Consider the following 17,797-nt stretch of genomic DNA (forward strand, 5'->3'; position numbering starts at 1 on the left):
CAGGATAATGGTGGTAGACATGTGGCCCTCTATGTCCCCCACCACCTCTGTACATACTTTCGGTACACAAAGGAGATTGCATAAACCCCTTAATGTGCATGTCTATTGCCTGAAGCAAAAGTATTATGTGGAGTGAGAGTTGGCAAGAGAAATTTCAAAAAACAAGGGGAAGACTTCTACTGAGAGTACACCAAACATCAAAGATATTTTATGCTGTAGAAACACGTCTGTGTCACAAGCAAGGAAAGGTCACAGTTTATGAGAAATATCCTGCTTAGTTGATGTGCAGGAAGCGAAATGGCACAATGTTCTACTGTCACAAATTTACTCCCCCGGCCCTTTTTCAAAAAGAGAACCTGTCTATAAAAACAGATACAATTCAAGGCCTGCCAAGACATATGAATTCTACTCTAAAGGATAGGCCTGGGTTCAGAATGGTGCCATAAAACATGGCGAATTTATGTGTAGAGCCATCAAAGAGATACAGGAACAGCAAGTTATTCTGAGATTGTGGGGCTCAAGGGACAGACACTCCAACCTCTGCCACTAGCTGAGTCAATGCCTAAGGAATATGTCAGCCTCCCAGGAAGAACATCACAGCAAGGGAGAGAGCAACTGGATTTCATCTATCAGCCAGTGAAGGTGTAGCTATTCCATTATTTGTTTTCTTCTTTCTTCCTCTCTTTCTCTCTTTTGTTATGTTTCTTAGACCCTGAGCCTACAAACAGTCCCCGTCTTAACATGTAATACTTAGACAGCCCTAGAACTATTTCTAGACTGAACAATAATTTTAGAAAAGTTAAGTTAAGGAACATTGCTGCTGCCAATCATAAACAGAATCATGCCACAGCAAACAAGATAATATCATAGCCACTTCTAATGACAAGGTGCCCATTATTTACAAGTGAGATACTCTTCATTTACTGGGTAGGTTGTTGAATCGCAAGACATTTGGGACAGATGAAAGGAAATAGTCTTTCAGATAGATTCACATATAGATTCACAACTTCAAAAGGTAGTATTGGGTGTCAACTTGGAAGTCTTTAAAGGGGGATTGAGCAAATTCATGGAGAGTGGGGGAATCAATGGCTGCTTCTCATGATGGGTATATATATCATTCTGGCATCAGAGGATGCATGCTTCTCATTAACAGTTGCTGGGGAACATCAGTGGGTGGTGTGCTCAAATGGAGAACATTTGTGGCTTCCCATAGGCAACTGGTTATGTACTGTGTAAACAAAGTGCTTGACCAGAAAAACTTTGACCTAATCCAGCACAACTCTTATGTCCTTACCTCACCCTAACCGCACTAGTTGGCAGCTGGTGGTGCTCATTATGTTGTTGTTGTTATTATTATTATTATTATTATTATTATTATTATTATTATTTTCTTCTTGAAAACAGGACAACATGACAGATGGAATTTTATTTTTCTATCCGCTAGCATTTATGACATAATGAATCTCCTCTCCGTTGGCTCATCAGAATGCCTGTTTTAAAAGATGGCTCAAAACATTACTACAAATTATGGTCAACTAATGTATTGGTATAGCACCCTCAAAAATTATGATCCCTCTCTTCTTTGCAATCATTGACATATACTTTGGTCTGCTAAACTTGTTCAGTAAGGGATTCTGTACCAAAACACACTTCTTTGGGCAAACTATAAATAAAAATATGGAAGTCTGGTATTTGTAGTATTCTGAGATATTTAGCCTTCTCTGTCAGAGAGCTCAACAAATGACAGGATTCCGCAGCATTGAGCCATGGCAGTTAAAGAGGTGTCAAACTGCATTATTTCTGGAATTAATCATAGTGTGATAATCTACATACTAGCAATGCAGTTATAGAATGCTTTGTATTTTGTGTGTGTGTGTGTGTGTGTGTGTGTGTGTGTGTAGGTTGATTTTAATCTTTCTTTTGTGTTGTGCCCCAGGTAATTTCTTTACAGCAATAAATAAAATTGTGGGTTTCTCCCCTCTTTGGCATGTTGCCTGTCTTAATCACACCAAGGCTAAATAATTCTCATTTCTGGCTATTACTCCTGCTGAATTAATTGAGAGCAAACTACTTTTGCACTTTGAACTAAGGTTGCAGCAACTGAAGTAAGCTGAGGACCGAGGGGGACAGTCAGAGGAGGAAGAGTAAGAAACTGAATATTTTAAAAGCAGATGGAAGGAAGGGGTGACAGTGGATTAATCAGGACTATCCCTGCCAAATCAGGACAGCTGGAGATTATGTCAACTGATCCAGTGGGATTACTCTAGTTGGGACAAAACCACAGAATGGCAGCAGATGATGGCCTATGTTCCCCCAACTAAATATAATAATAATAATAATAATAATAATAATAATAATAATAATAATAATTGTATTTTCCCACCTCTCTCTGCGGATCTAGGCAGGATTACATCAACAAATTAACATGGTACAGATATAAAATACAATCAATAAAACACTGACATTATTATTAATTCAATAAAAGCACTAAAACATCTAGAACATCTAAAAGATTTAGAAAGCATACATCATAACCAGAAGGGAAGCATTTTATCTTAAAGATCTCCTATAAGAGGTTGGATGGATAAGCCCGCCAGAAGAGATCCATCTTAAGTGCCTTCTTAAAGGCATCTAAGGTGGTGATAAGACGGATCTCTTCTGGTGGGCTGTTCCATAGTTTGGGGGCTGTGGCCGTAAACAATTTATGGGAAGTTGACATTAACCTGGGTTTATGGTATTCTAATAAATTCTTCACAGATGTTCTGAGAATGCAGGGCGGATTGTGTAGGGAGAAGTGTTCCCTCAAGTAACTCAGGCCCAAGCCATGAAGGGCTTTAAAGGTAATAACCAACACTTTGTACTGTGCCCGGAAGCTAAACAGCAGCGAGTGAAAAGCTTTTAACACAGGTGTTATATGGTCTGACCTAGGTGTTCTGGTGACCAATCTGGCTGTCGCGTTTTGAACCAATTGAAGCTTCCACACTTGGTACAGAGGTAGCCCCATGTAGAGTGCATTACAAAAATCTGTGTGAGTAATAAGTCAGTGTTGGTGCACCCTATAAGTGAGGTGGAATGGTGTCCTCTGGAACATCACATCAGCTGTCATCTCAGCCAAATAGCTCAATGACATCCTGTTAATAGATGGCCTCATAAAAGATACATTTATGTGACACTGACTTCCCCTAAACTACATTCTGCCCAGTCACTGTTATGCTACCATACTGGATGCTACCATGCAAGCAGCAAATTTCCCACCTCATTTCCTTTTTAAAACAAGAAGCATGTGCTTTGTTTTTAAACTGACTCACAGCTCAAGAGGTCTTATGATGATTCAGATTGGAAAATAACGATATTGATTGTATTCTGTTCTGTATTTATACAGAGAGAAGTTGAGCTTATATGCACATAAGTCACTTGGGGGTCTTTGCAGAGGTCAGAATTCTTCACTGACCTCATGCAATGCCCAAATGTCCCCTCCTCCTAAATCCCATCTTTTACTTGCTGCATCCTCTTCTGATATGGCAATTTGCTGGCTAATAGGGGGGATGGCACCAAAATTCTCTAGTGAGTCCTTGGTATCCACTGGGGTTTGGTTCCTGGACCCTCTTTGGATACCAAAAATAATGGCAGCTCAAGTTCCATTATATACAATGGTAGTGTCCCTGATATAAAATGACAAAATCAAGGTTTGCTTAAAAAAAATCAAGCTGTGGGTGGCTGAATTTGTGGATAGACAGTGTCAACTGTATTCTTATAACAGGATGCAGAACAAGGATGTCATCCTCCAGCACCTCTGGAGGACTCTTCTCCTGGAGAGGTCTTATGACAATAGGTCTCCAGTGACATGAACATATCTGGGTACTTCCCCCGAACTCCACTACCAGAAAATGGTCATGTTGGTTTTGATGAAGCAGGTAAAATGTGGGGCATGGGGTTGAAGAGGGCATATGATATAATTCTGCCTGACATAACGTTATACTACATCTCCCATCTCAGCTGATTTCTCCAGCCTCCTGTTAAAGAGAATTTGTACTTCTCCTTTTGGCTTTCTTCACATAGTCAATGGCAGCAGGGCAGGTGAGTCCCTCAAAAATAGGTGGAGTATAATATTCTAAGAGCCATTGTAATGTAATTGTTTGAGTGTTGCACAACAACTCTGAAAACATAGCCGAAATCCCTGCTCAGTCATAGAAACCCACTGGGTGACCTTAGGCAAGTTACACTGCCTCTGTCTCAGAGAAAGGCACTGGCAAACCCCCTCTGGACAAATTTTAGCAAAGAAAACCCTGTGATAGGTTTTCCTTAGGGTCACCATACACCAGAAACGACTTGAAGGCACACAGCAACACCTACCCCGTTTTAAGGGCACTTCTAAATATAATTTAGAAATAAAGAGCATTTCTAAATATAATTTTATCCTATAATATATATTCCTTTTTTATGAATAGCATCCTTATGTAGCTGCTCATTTTCCACAGAGTCCTTTAGCTCTATGCTATAAATATGAATTATTTGAATCCAGGAGAATGCAAAGTGACTAGCTGGATTGAAACTGATCCTCCTTTTCCACATTCTAAGCTATCCATGCATATGAATGCAAATCAGTTTGCAAAGCCCTTTGCTCAACACAGGTCTACTCTGAACCTATAGTGAAACATCAGTTTCATATAGCATGGCTCCAGTCTCCATGTATTATTGTACCTTTTTGCCCCCTGTGCCTGCCTATTACTCCCTGTAAACAGATGATTTGCAGGCATCTTTCTTGCTTTCCTTCCCTCTAACTTAGACATAATTTGCACATTTCAAATGCTGGGAAACAAATACAGAAGGCTTTGTTTTCCCCTAAATTTCAAACTGTGCAGCAACAGTTTCTACCACTAATGACAGAGGCCTATAGCAACACTGAGACTTCCCATCTACAGAGGCTCAGATAAAGAAAAGTCTCAGGTATCAGTGTAGAGACCTAATTAAACAGACCAGATTTACTGATACCATCTCTGACTCCCCCGCCTAGCATACAAAAGAGAAGCCATTTATCTACCAGTAAGCTACAGGTTTTTGAAAAAAAAAATGGAAGAAAGAAAGACAGCATTAAGTATTCCCTCCTCATCATGTGAATGGGGGAAAAAAGAACTGTCTGATCTAATCAGCCACACACCTTGTACTAATTTTGTATTTTTCAAGCCTGGCTTTACATAACATTCAGGTTTTTATTTCTCTTTATGGATTCAATAACTTAGAAAGGTTAAAACCCCATTAGGTATGGAGTGCTAAAAAGAAGGGGCTGATGAGGTGTCTAAACTAAAGCTGATTGGGATTAAAGGCCACTCATCTTCTGTAAATCATGGTGTGTTGATGTATGTGTGTTCTTCCATGTCTTGTTATATCAGGACAGGTTTAATTAAAACCACAGCTTCCACTAGGAGACTTACAGTATAAAACAGAAAGGAGTCGCATTGTATGCATCTTCTGCTCTCCTCTAATTATGTGAACATCATTCCCATTGTACAGTAGGTTTCTAGATGCAACTGAGTGTAAAGGAAATATGCCCCTGTAAAGGTTAAAGTGTGGAGCCTCTGGTAGAGCAAATCACAGTAGGTTATTTCAATAGAAACAGGACCAAGCTGAGTCTGGCATGTATGCTTAGAGTCTATTGGCAACCAGGCAGCTAACCCAAACTTTTGTAGAATACAACAGCAATTGAGCAATAAAAATGTTATGACAATAATACAAACCAACCTATAATGAGCAAAGACTATTTCCAAACTACAGTGGGACTGTGGTATCCATGGGGGATCCATTCCAGACCCCCTCAATGATACCAAAAACCACAGGGCCTCAGGTTCTCTTGTCCCCAATGGCAGCACAGGCACCCAGCTGCACCTCCATTAGGGACAACGAGACTCCAGATATGCTCCAGTTGTCCCCAATCCTGAAAATATGAAGTTGTGACTACTATTTGGTTTATGTTGCAATAACCATGACTGCTGATCTGGTACCAAAGAACAGGAGAATTACATGAAATGATATACCAAAGTTGGGTCTCCTAACATCAACGCATATAGATTTGGGGACAGAAGAGATGGTGACGGACACACAATAGAACCTGCTTCTTAATACAGTGCAATTTCCTGGTGCGGTAACTCATATCTGTTAAATCTACAGTATATATAATGACTACGCTTCCGTGCTAAGAAACTGCCAAGGGCTAATTATTTTTTCTCAATTATCTTTTCCATTTCCTTCTTCAATCTCCCACACTATCTCTTCACATGGAGGATTTTGCTCCAGTAATTCCACTGACAACCTTACATGGCAATGGACTGTAACTATTGCAGGCTTCCACTTGCTAATACCTTATCAATGTCAACTATTCCCTAGCTAGTGTATTAGGTCAAAACATTTTGAAAGCTTTGTTTAAGCTTCTCATGACTTGCTCATTTTGCATGATGCTAACTTATCCTGTGAGCCACATGGACGGTAGATAAGTGATTTGTTCAGGGAGCTGGAACTGCAGTATCAATGAAAAGATCACAATCTGTAGCTTTGTGTTGTTTTCTAAGTTGACCCATGCCATGACAGTACAACATCAAAATACCATACAATGACATTGCCATACCAATAGACTGCATCATTTGTCAGCATGGTGTAAATGAATTGCTCGGGAATAAGTGAACAAAAGTGAATATGGCAGGTCTGAGAATATCTCACTCACCATGCATTTGTCATCAATAAATTAAAATCTATGTTTTGGAAATAAAGGAACCCACATACGGTTGTCACCTGCAACAAATTGCTTTTGGGTAGAGCTTTTTTGGACTATTGACTTTATCACATGGGGAAAATCGGTGGTTTAAACAAGCATTTTACAGTAACACTCACACAATCGCAGCTAAGATTTTCACATGACATTGGTGTTTATCACACTATACTCTTATAGTGCTACTATTCCACTTTAACTGCTCTAGCTGCCTCCTGTTGCATTCTGGGATTTGCAGTTTTAAGGAGGGGTATTTAGAATTCTCAGGCAGATAACTCTGCCTGAGAATTCTAAATACCCCTCCTTAAAACTGCAAATCCCAGAATGCAACAGGAGGCAGCTAGAGCAGTTAAAGTGGAATAGTAGCACTATAAGAGTATAGTGTGATAAACACCATTGTGATTAGAGAGGACATATCCCGAGAATAACCAGCAATGCTCCCTCCAGCAAAATCATTCACGGGGAAATCCCATGAATGATTTGTTGCTGGAGCATTCCTGGTTATTCCTGGGATAAGTCCTCTCTAATCACAGTGTGTGTGAAATTCTGCAGTGTAGATGCAGCCTTTGGTGAGAATTGAATTTCAGCTTTGGAAAAGGTCCCTTGTTTGTCTTATTCCCACATAGCGGTGGAGGAAAACTACTTATTCACAGAGCCAAATCATTGAAACCTGCTGATGATTTCCACATGGGTCTGTCTATCTCTGTCTGATGGGAGTGCATATCTTCATGTCCTTCATTCACACATGCAAAGACAAATTATCATCATCAGAAAGATTTCTGTGCAGCACTGGACCAGTATTTATACTTTGGATAGCTTCATGGAGAATCATGCTGTACATAAATAGATTTGGGTTTTCACATACAACATTTTATTTGTCCAGAAAACGTGTTATCTGTGTTGGAAACTTTTTTGTTTTGTTTTGTTTTGCACAAAGCACCCAGTTTTCTGTTCAGGAAACATGTTTTCTGTGCTGGAAATGATTTTGGGGGATTTTTATTTTGTACAGAGAAAGCATATGTATTTCTGGGCAGAATAATTTCCGAAGACATTTCTTATCACTGTGCTGTTCTTCTCAGCAAGGATTTGAACACTGAAAAAAACCCTCTTATTCTTCTGGAAAACAAATAGTGATGAATAATATTTTTTTACATTCTTGCTGTAGCCTTAAGTATCATTGGCATAGTTTTATCCAGCCAGCTAGTGGTAGCCATATGTGTTTGTGCATAATGGGCCTCAGTTGGATACAGATGTTATTTAAAATATTAATTGGAATATCATAAAGGAAGCTTGTAGTATCCAAAGTACAGAGTCACAAAAGATACTGGGATATTAACATACTAAAGTACCGAACTTTCAAACAATGTGCATGCAAGCTGCAGATGTACTAAATGACACATGCACAACCACTGTTGAAACAATATGTGTGAATTTGAATATGAGTGAATTTGAAAAAGCTTCAGTTATTGTTTGTATTTACCATTAAGGCTGCTTCTGTCAATCAAGTTTGTGTCAACTGGCCAGTAGGCCCCATCTCCATGACGACCTGCAAAAAGGAAAATGAACATCAGAACAGAATGGCAGATGAGCCAAGCCAAGGCAGACAGAGGGCCAGAGTTTTGAAAGAGTTTCAACCTGATCTTTAAACCATTGGATATTTCGAGAGGAGGAAACTCTACGTCTGCATGGGGGAAAAAAGCTGTCATAAAAACAGATTTCCAAAACAAAATATCTGAGTAATAATAATTAATAATTTGTTTTATTTATATACCGCTATTCCAAAGATCATAGCGGTGAACAGCAAGTAAGCTAATTAGCAAGTAAGCTAATTTGCCCCCAACAGTCTGGGTACTCATTTTAGTGACCTCGGAAGGATGCAAGCCTGAGTCGAGCTTGGGCCCTTTGCTGGTCTTGAACTCGCAACCTTGTGGTTTTGAGTGAATGGCTGCAGTACAGGCATTTAACCATTGTGCCACCAGAGTGTTTTGACTCTCCTCCTCATTCCCCACCATCCCTTTGCTCTTCAGGATTGCTAGTTTTAAAAGTGACAATATAAGGCAAGGCTTTCATTCCAAGTCAGAAAATTCTCTCTCAGAAAATGACAGGTCTGACGGCTATTCATCCTTTAAATGACAGGCACAGTGCTGGGCATGCTTCCATTCCAGTGGCCCATGTTCTCTTACAGCTTGAGTTTTGACATTTCTTTCTAGTGCAAGTAAATTATATTATTCAACCAGCTGACAGAATGTTTCACTTAGCATCTAGTTGCTTAAGGTTCCTCCTAGCTTAGTGTATTACACTTTCCTATACAAATTCAGGCTATCGGAAGAAATCAAAATCCAGAGACCTCAGCACCAAATCTCATCCTCTGTGGGACAGTACTTGGTCATACTGTTCCAACCAAGAAACTAAAGAAAATCAAATAGAAGGTGGAAGACACAACAATTGGCATCAGCTTATGGATTGGAGTGGGCTTTCATTTCTACTCTCCTGTTTCCCAGCATAACTACATGATGACCATGTTCTATATAGTATGCTAAGGGGTCTTGTAGCACCTTTGAGATTAGCTGTATGAATGCAATTGTTGTATAAGCTTTTGAAGACTTGATCTACTTTCTCAACTGCACGGAGTGAACTAGTGCCCTACAATACACTACACACATAATAATAATAATAATTTTTCACCTCTTCTGAATGGATTGAGGTGGGATTACAACCCATAAAATACATATAAGAACACATCAATAAAATAAAATAATTGCATTATAACTAGCTCATCATCATACAGCAATACAATTATACAGTGATCAGATAGTGGAACAGTATTTCTTACACAAGGTCAGGTGGGTAAGCTCACCGGAAGAGATCTTAAGTGCCTTCTTTAAGGCTTCCAAGGTGGCAATAAGACAGATCTCTTCTGGGAGACTATTCCATAATTTCGAAGCAGCCTCACTGAAAGCTATTTGGGAAGTCATTAAAAATCTGGTTGGTTGACGTTCTAATAGATTCTTCCCAGTGTTCTGAGAGTGCAGGGCAGATTATGTAGGGAGAGGTGTTCCCACAAGTAACTCGGACCCAAGCCGTGTAGGGCTTTAAAAGTAATGACCAACACCTGGTATTGTGCCTGGAAGCTAATTGGCAGCCAGTGAAGAGATTTTAAAACAGGTGTTATGTGGCCAAACCTGGATGAACCGGTGACCAATCTGCCTGCTGCATTTTGAACCAATTGAAGCTTCCGAACTTGGTACAAGGGTAGCCCCATGTAGAGTGCATTACAGAAATCAAGATGAGAGATTACCAACTGCTTCAAGGTCCTTTTGGTCCACCTAGGGACACAGTTGGAATATCAACCAAAGTTGGTACCAAGCACTCCTGGCCGTCACTTCCACTTGAGATTATAATTGTAGAGACGAATCCAGGAGTACTCCCAAACTGCGAATTTTGTCCTTTAGGGAAAGTGCGACCCCATCCAGGATTGGTTGGAAAATCTCCTTCCCCGGATTTGGGGTAGCTATCACAAGTACCTCCGTTTTCTCTGGATTCAGCTTGAGTTTGTATTCCCTTATCCAGCCCATTAACGACCCAAGACAGGCATCCAGAGGAGAGATGCCATTCAAAGGCCTGTTACAGACTGCCAAAATAAAGCTGCTTGGGGTCTCTTTGGACGTATGCTATTTAAATGATGCATGGGTCCTAAGAATCCGGAGGTTGCGCCAAAGCCACACTCCATTCCTAAGCACTGGAGTGCAGCTTTGGTGCAGCTTCCAGATTCTTAGGATGCATGCATCATTTAAACAGCATACCTCCAAAGAGACCCAAAGCAGCTTTATTTTGGCAGTCTGTAACAGGCCTTAGTCACTGCTGCAGTCGGGGACATAGAGAAGTAGATTTGGGTGTCATCAGTGTACTGATAACACCCCGCCCCATGTCTCCGGATGATCTTACCCAGCGGCTTCATGTAAATGTTAAACAGCATGGGGGACAGGATGGCACCCCGAGGGACACCAGATGTCAGCTCTCTTTTTGAAGAGCAGCTGCCTCCCACCATCACCATCTGGAATCTGCCCAAGAGGTAGGAATAGAACACTTGTTAATATCCCAGGCCCATGAGAATGATTTTGGCCAGTTTATCATATCTCCTTCTGGTTCCCAGCCTGCATAGACACATTTCAAAACTCCCTCCACCATTCATATGGTCAGTCATCCATCCAGCCTGGTCTTAGGCAACATCTTTCCTCCTGCCTTTATTCCTAAACATAGGAATAATAAAATCTGAACTTGTCACATTATCATCACACTATGATTATTCCTACTGTCTTATTACAAAGGCCCTTCTTGGGCAACAGTTCACTCCAAGCATCTGAAGAAGTAGACCAAGTCTGTGAAAGCTTATGCTACAACTTCTTTCACACAGTTAGTTTCAAAGGTGCTACAAGATTCCTTTATGTACTACTATTCCAAACTAATCCAGCTATGTCTCTGAATTCTATCCCCAACTTTTACATAGTTTTCAAACATCACAGTGTTCTTCCTTTATTTTTTAATATTTTCAAGCTGTGGATGGTTGAATCCATGGAAATGACGGGCTGTATAAGCATATGTTTTTAAAAATCAGAACTTCTCATCCCCCAGATCCTCTAATAGTGCAATGCTTAACATGTTGACTTATACCCTGGGGTTACCATATTTTCAAATGTAGAAAAAAGGGACAAATTTATCAACTGTTTACCTCAAACCACAAATCACTATGATGACTCTTTCTTTGGACAACCCTACTATATAAGCTGTGAAAATTGCTACTAGAAATATTCCTAACTTGTACTCAAATTACAATTTTGTTACTGTATTCAAATAGTGATTTTTCCTTCTCTTTCTCCTTCCCACCTCTTTCAATAACCACCGCTTTTTCAGCTGCCCAATTCCATAGGCTTCCTCTACCACCATGCTGGGCTAGCTTGTCTTCTACCTCTGGGTTTGTCTCCTTCTCTGCCCTGAATCTATATCTCTCCAGTACTTCACTGGGCTGGGCTCCATTCCTTCTCCTAGCAGAGCTTTCAGTGGTGCAGGTGAGATAGTAATAAGGAGGTGGCATCAATGGGCAGAAGGCAATACAGCAGTGGGCAGTTTTAAAATCCCCAGATATTTTAAAAAAAACCTTCCTGGATAAAAATCGTATCTCTGAAAAAGAGGACATGTCTGGGGAAAGGAGGAGATATGGTAACCCTATTATAGCAAACTGCACTAATTTCAATGGTATCTGCTCCCAGGCCACGGTATGTGTGCCTGCAATCCAGCTCACAGCACTTTGTTAATTAGAACTGTGGCAGAATGCTAATAAAGTTGTTCAGCTTGTTATAACTGAAGAGATTACAAACTGATCACCCTTGAGGTTGGACCCCACCAATCTTAAACATCAATAAAGCTGAGTAATGTACCATGATGACACTGTGGTCATAGGGGGAATCATTTATCTTTCTATGACTTGACAAGGAAAAAAATTACTGGGAAAAAATAGAAAAAAGAAAGGAAGGAAAGAAAGAAAGGAAAGGAAAAGAAGAAGAAAAAGTACTTTTTTGCCACTGCTCAGAAAAAAACATCACCAAAGACTCTGTAGCTATCTTTGATGTATTAATTTATTATTATTATTATTATTATTATTATTATTATTATTATTATTATTAAACTTGGGAGGATTCTTGACCATTTCACAGTATAACCTGCCCACCAAGAATCCCCACACAGATTAAACCATCTAATATTTCTTCTTATACCTCTGGTTCATGTTTTCCAAATATATGAATTATTTTTTGGTGTGTGTGATGAACTTTTCAAACAGTTGTGATTTCTGGGTTAGGTGGTATGCCATCAGGGAAAAGTAGATTAGATGTTGGTGATCAGTCACAAGATCTTTCATCTTTCCTCCCCTTTATCACTCCATACTGGGGTGGGCAGGAGAAGGTAGATCTAAAATATGCCTTGAGAACTATGGTGTTAAGGAGTAGTTACATTTCATACACAAGTGGTGCCTGCAGCTTAGGTACATTTAAAATTATTCTTCTTTTACTGCATTGCCTATCAATATGTGAAGTACTTTGGTATGAAAGGCACAATTAAGAATGTAAGGTCATTATCATCACAGGTGCTTTCAGCATAATCAACTTCTCAATCAAGTTAATTGCAGAGCCATTGGCATTTGATCCTCAGTGAAAGAGTAAAGTTGCACAGTGTTGAATCATAATGACTGGAAGAGGAGAGCAAATTGGCCATTTTGTGCCTATAAGCAAAATATGGGGTGTTCTTTTACTTTGTTTACGTACATATTTTTTGTTCTTCTGGATTGGATTGAATGCTACTCCTGTTGAACTTGCACTTTTTATAGTATTTTCCAAAAATGTTTTCATCTCCAAATTTCAAAGGCAAAACGGAGCATTCAAAACCAGTGGCTAGATGGAAATACACTGAAGCAATGTCTTGGTCAGCTCAGACATTTTGATACCCTCAGCAACAAGGCATTACTAGGAACTCTTCCTTTTGTAATCCAAAGTGTTTTGGAGTGATTTGTTCTGGAGTGGGCAAGACTCATGAGCTTTACAAAAGATCTGTTCCAGGTGGTGATGAAGTTTGCCACATTTAAAAAAACATAGGGAGAGATCAGCATAGCCACTTTCATTTTTAGACTCCCCTTAGGGATGTTGCTATAGGGTCTGTCATGATGAGGGCCTGAACATCAAAAATTGCCATGCCACCACTGACCTCTCCCATTCTATGTACAAAGTCAACTGGACTGGCTATGAACCTTCTTCAGAAGTGGCAATTGGAGAGGATTGTCCATTGCAACTGAAGACAGTTGTCAAGCTTAGAATATGTAAGTCAGGCCACATGACCCATTGCATTCTATTCCACCATTTTGCTGCCACCTTCATCTGTCACTTGAGACAACAACCTTAGCCAGAAGGTAGAACAGTCCCAGAGTGCTGTTGACTTATGAAATCTAGCTGACACCACTCCATTCCAACTTTGCTTAACCATGGATTCCTGCCCTGAATTTTCTTTTCTAGAAGTTGGGACAGGGAATAACATAGTTTTATAAAGTGAACAGTTTAGGAAGTAATGTAATTAATTTTAAAATGTATGAGTTATGGATTTTCATTCCAGTCTGCTGAAACCACCTACAATCACCAAATAAAGCCTACCACACATTTAGTATATTTTAGAGACTTTTCATAATGGAAATGTTCCACTGGAAAGCAAAAGGCTCTCTGGTTTATGCACAGAAACAGAAAAAATGGAACTTGTTTGTTTTTATTTCCAACATTTTGACAAACAGTGTAGCTAAAAATCAAATAGCCTTCTGGTCGGAAGTTTTCCGACCGAGGAAAATGGCGCCCCTCAGCACTGAATGGGGACGGCTTGGCACTGGGGGATGGAATGGGGCCTTTTGGAGGATGCTTTGGTGTGTGATAAAATCTGTTTTTTGAAAGTCGCGCACGCACACAAACATCCTCTTCCCGTACCCATAACGGAGGAAAAAACGGGTGCGATAAAGTTCCTGGTCCCCAGAGTTCTCATACAATACTTAAACCACTATACCATGCTGTCTCCTATAATCCTTCCAAAAGACATGTTCAGACACAGGTATGCAAGTGCCATTTCCTCATAGAATTCCCAACTTCTACTTCTATTTGCCGGACCCAGGATTCAGTGTAAATGGAGAGGGTGAGGGAAGACAGATGAATTTCTGATGTTTGGTATGGGGAAAAGGAATGTTAGGAGAAATATAAGAACAGGTGTCAAAGTGGGGAAAGGATTGTAGAAAAGAAGAATGGTAGGATGGAGAGAAAAGAAAGAACAGAGGGAAAGATAAAGAACACCAGGAGAGGTGACCAAAGTATTTTTAACATCTGTGGCTGCATCTGCACTGCAAAAATAATGCAATTTGACACCACTTTAACTGTCATGGATCCATGCTATGGAAATGTGGGATTTGAAATTTGTGAGATATTTTGCCTTCTTGGTCCGAGAAATCTTGTACAAACACCAGGATCTCATAGCAAGAATCCATGGCAGTTGAACTTGTTTCAAATGAAATTATTTCTACAGTGCAGAAGTTTCTGTGAGTAAACAAATTAAATAAAATGTGGTGGCAGGGAAAAGCTAAGTAAACAAAGTATTCTGTAAAAAAAAAAAGGACTTATTCCAAATACAAACTGATGTGCTTCTAGGAAAAATGAGATATAAGTACTAGGACCCATGATTATACGTGAAGAATTGGGATATTAATCTGTGTTCCTGCTTGTTAGACAGGCATAGTTCTTTTGGGTAATTAAACTGGAATAAAATTGCCTATGCTCTATAACCACAGTTTGTAGAAAACAACTGCAAGAGTCACCTCAAAATGAGATTGATTTAATATAGTCTGAAGCTTGGTTACTTGCTATGACTGAGTGAACAATCTGCAAAATATTTGAGGGAATGCAGGATTCATTCCTAGAGATAATAGGGATCCATTTCAAAAAGGCTTTAAGCTGTGTGTGCATACTGGGGCTTTTGACACATTCCCTTTCTTTCACATTTAATGAAGTGAAAGTCTCTTTTATAGTGTACTGTTTATCTCTGTGGGCACCACAGGTGTTGCAAGCGACTTTAGTGTCATATGGAGAATTTTTATTCAATGGTCAGAATCAATGGAAGAAGAAGGGAAGTGAAGCATTTCTGTCATTTGGTCTGTTGGAAGTAATCAGGCAGAACAAACCTAACTCTCCAAGCAAAGTGCTTCCAGACTGGAATATTTCAAATATCTATAGCCCAGGATTCCAGGATTTCACTGACAGGACAGAATAGAGATAAGATTGCTACTCATCTCTTCTTCTTCCATCCTTTTAAAAATGCAGATTCCTGAATTGAAACTAGGAGTCCCCATCTCCTCCACTATCATGCTCTTACCCTCTTTCCTCTTCCTGATGTTAACACTCAAAAGGAAGACTATCTGAAAGATCTTATCTCCCCACATGCACATGTCAGAATCTTGCAATCTTTGGTGGAGGGATATCTTGTCTAGACTAGACAGAGCCTTCTCAGTGATGGCTAAGGAACTCTTTCTCAAGGGAGGCTCGGTTTGATTTACTGTGCCTGGGGCAAAGACTATAAGAGATTCTAGTACATATGAACAGGGTAAACATTGACTTAGTGCTTCTTATAAGAAGGGTTGTCAGAAGTTCCGAAAGAAAGGCAGAAATTGTACTTAACCCACTAAATAAACCCATTGATGAATATAGGATTCAGCTTCCACGCTTTTCATCATCTGTGGGAGGGTTCCCATGGATGGGAAGGGCCCACTATCATTTAATTATATTTTGAGCTTTTGCATTATGCAATTTTTTAAAGATGCATTTGTTTAAACTTTTGTGAGGTAAAAAAGCACAACAGCAACAACACGACAGTGACCAAAATTCTATCTCAAGTACATAGCTATGTAACCAGCATAGTTACAAAGCTAAGAAGTGTATCTTGGCTTGATCCTCCCCCTGAAATCCCACATACTGGGTAGCAGCTGCTGGGACTGATGCAGGTCTATTTTCCTGTTGACTGAGAAAAAGTGCACTAGTGTTCCCGCCTGTCCTATGAGCGATCTCCATTGTGACAGGCAGAAGCAGTTCCCTGTCATCATTCCTCTTCATATCAGAGATTGCTCACACAAGGTGTGGAGGGGAATGCTGCTTCCCACTTGACAGGTTGCAGCAGCTGCTGCCTGGTAAGTATGGACTAGTGGACTGTCACCATCCCTAAAGGAGGAAATACATAGGGATTGTGACTATGAACCAGTCAGTAATGTGTAATTCTAGGTTATGCAGTTATAACTGCCTTAGGGAATTCTAGTCTTTAATAATAATAATAATAATAATAATAATAATAATAAGCAGAGTGAAGGGGAAAGCCAGAGAGCCAGTGTATTGGTTTGAGCATTGGACTACAACTCTGGAGAACAGGGTTTGAATCCATACTCAGCCATGGAATCCCCCCCCCCCCCCGGTAACCTTGGGCAAGTCTCATTTTCTCAGCCTCAGAGGAAGGCAAAAGCAAACCTCCTCTTACCAAATCTTGCCAAAAAAATCTTGTGATAGGCTTGCCTTGGGTCACCAGAATTTGGAAATGACTTAAAGACACAGACCAACAACAAGGGGGAAGCTCTAGACATCTAGGGCCAAACCCAAAGGGTACTCAGCAATGGTTCTTCTTCATCTTGGAGAGAACTGACCAGTGGGGTACCACAGGGTTCTGTCCTGGGCCCATTGCTACTCAAATTCTTTATCAATGGTTGGATGAAAGAATAGGGAGCATACTTATCAAATCTGCAGGTGATACCAAATTAGGAGGAATAGTTAATACTCCATTGGACAGGATGAAAATTCAAAATGACCTTAATAGATTAGAAAGCTCGGCCAAAGCTAACAAAATGAATTTCAATATGTAGAAATGTAAGGTACTGCACTTAGGGGGGGAAATGAAATGCCTAGATATAGGATCGGCAATACCTGGCTTAATGAAACTTCATGTGAAAGGGATCTAGGAGTCCTAGTAGACCACAAGTTGAACATGAATCAGCAATGTGATGTGGCAGCTAAAAAGGCCAATGCAATTCTCGGCTGCATCGATAGAAATATTCCAGGTGAGGCCTGACCAAAGCAGAATACATTGGCACTATTACTTCACTTGATCTAGGCACTATTGTCTATCAAGGAAAGTAATAGTGCCAATGTATTCTGCTTTGGTCAGGCCTCACCTGGAATAGTCTGTCCAGTTCTGGGCACCACAGTTCAAAAAAGATGTTGACATGTCCAGAGAAGGATAACTAAAATGGTGAAAGCTCTGGAAACCATACCCTATGAGTAGAGACTTAGGGACCTGGATATGTTTAGCCTGGAAAAGAGATGGTTAAGAGGTGATATGATAGCCCTGTTTAAATATCTGAAGGGGTGTCATATTGAGGATGGAGAGAATAGGACCTGGAACAATGGATGCAAGCTACAGGAAAAGAGA

At 40.1% G+C, this 17,797-nt stretch overlaps 1 protein-coding gene across 1 annotated transcript in view; it reads right to left on the bottom strand.

The window, feature by feature from the left end:
- Positions 1–17,797, bottom strand: part of LOC149324177 (netrin receptor DCC) — a 227,729-nt gene that overhangs the window by 80,504 nt on the left and 129,428 nt on the right. The window contains exon 10 of the mRNA XM_089487445.1: positions 8,241–8,306. Coding sequence (XP_089343571.1) covers positions 8,241–8,306 — 66 coding nt within the window. The remainder of the gene's footprint in view (positions 1–8,240; positions 8,307–17,797) is intronic.

This window comes from Sceloporus occidentalis, unplaced genomic scaffold (genome assembly GCF_023333645.1).
Source record: "Sceloporus occidentalis isolate IW3139 unplaced genomic scaffold, rSceOcc1.0.p SCAF_1, whole genome shotgun sequence".
NCBI lineage: Eukaryota > Metazoa > Chordata > Lepidosauria > Squamata > Phrynosomatidae > Sceloporus > Sceloporus occidentalis.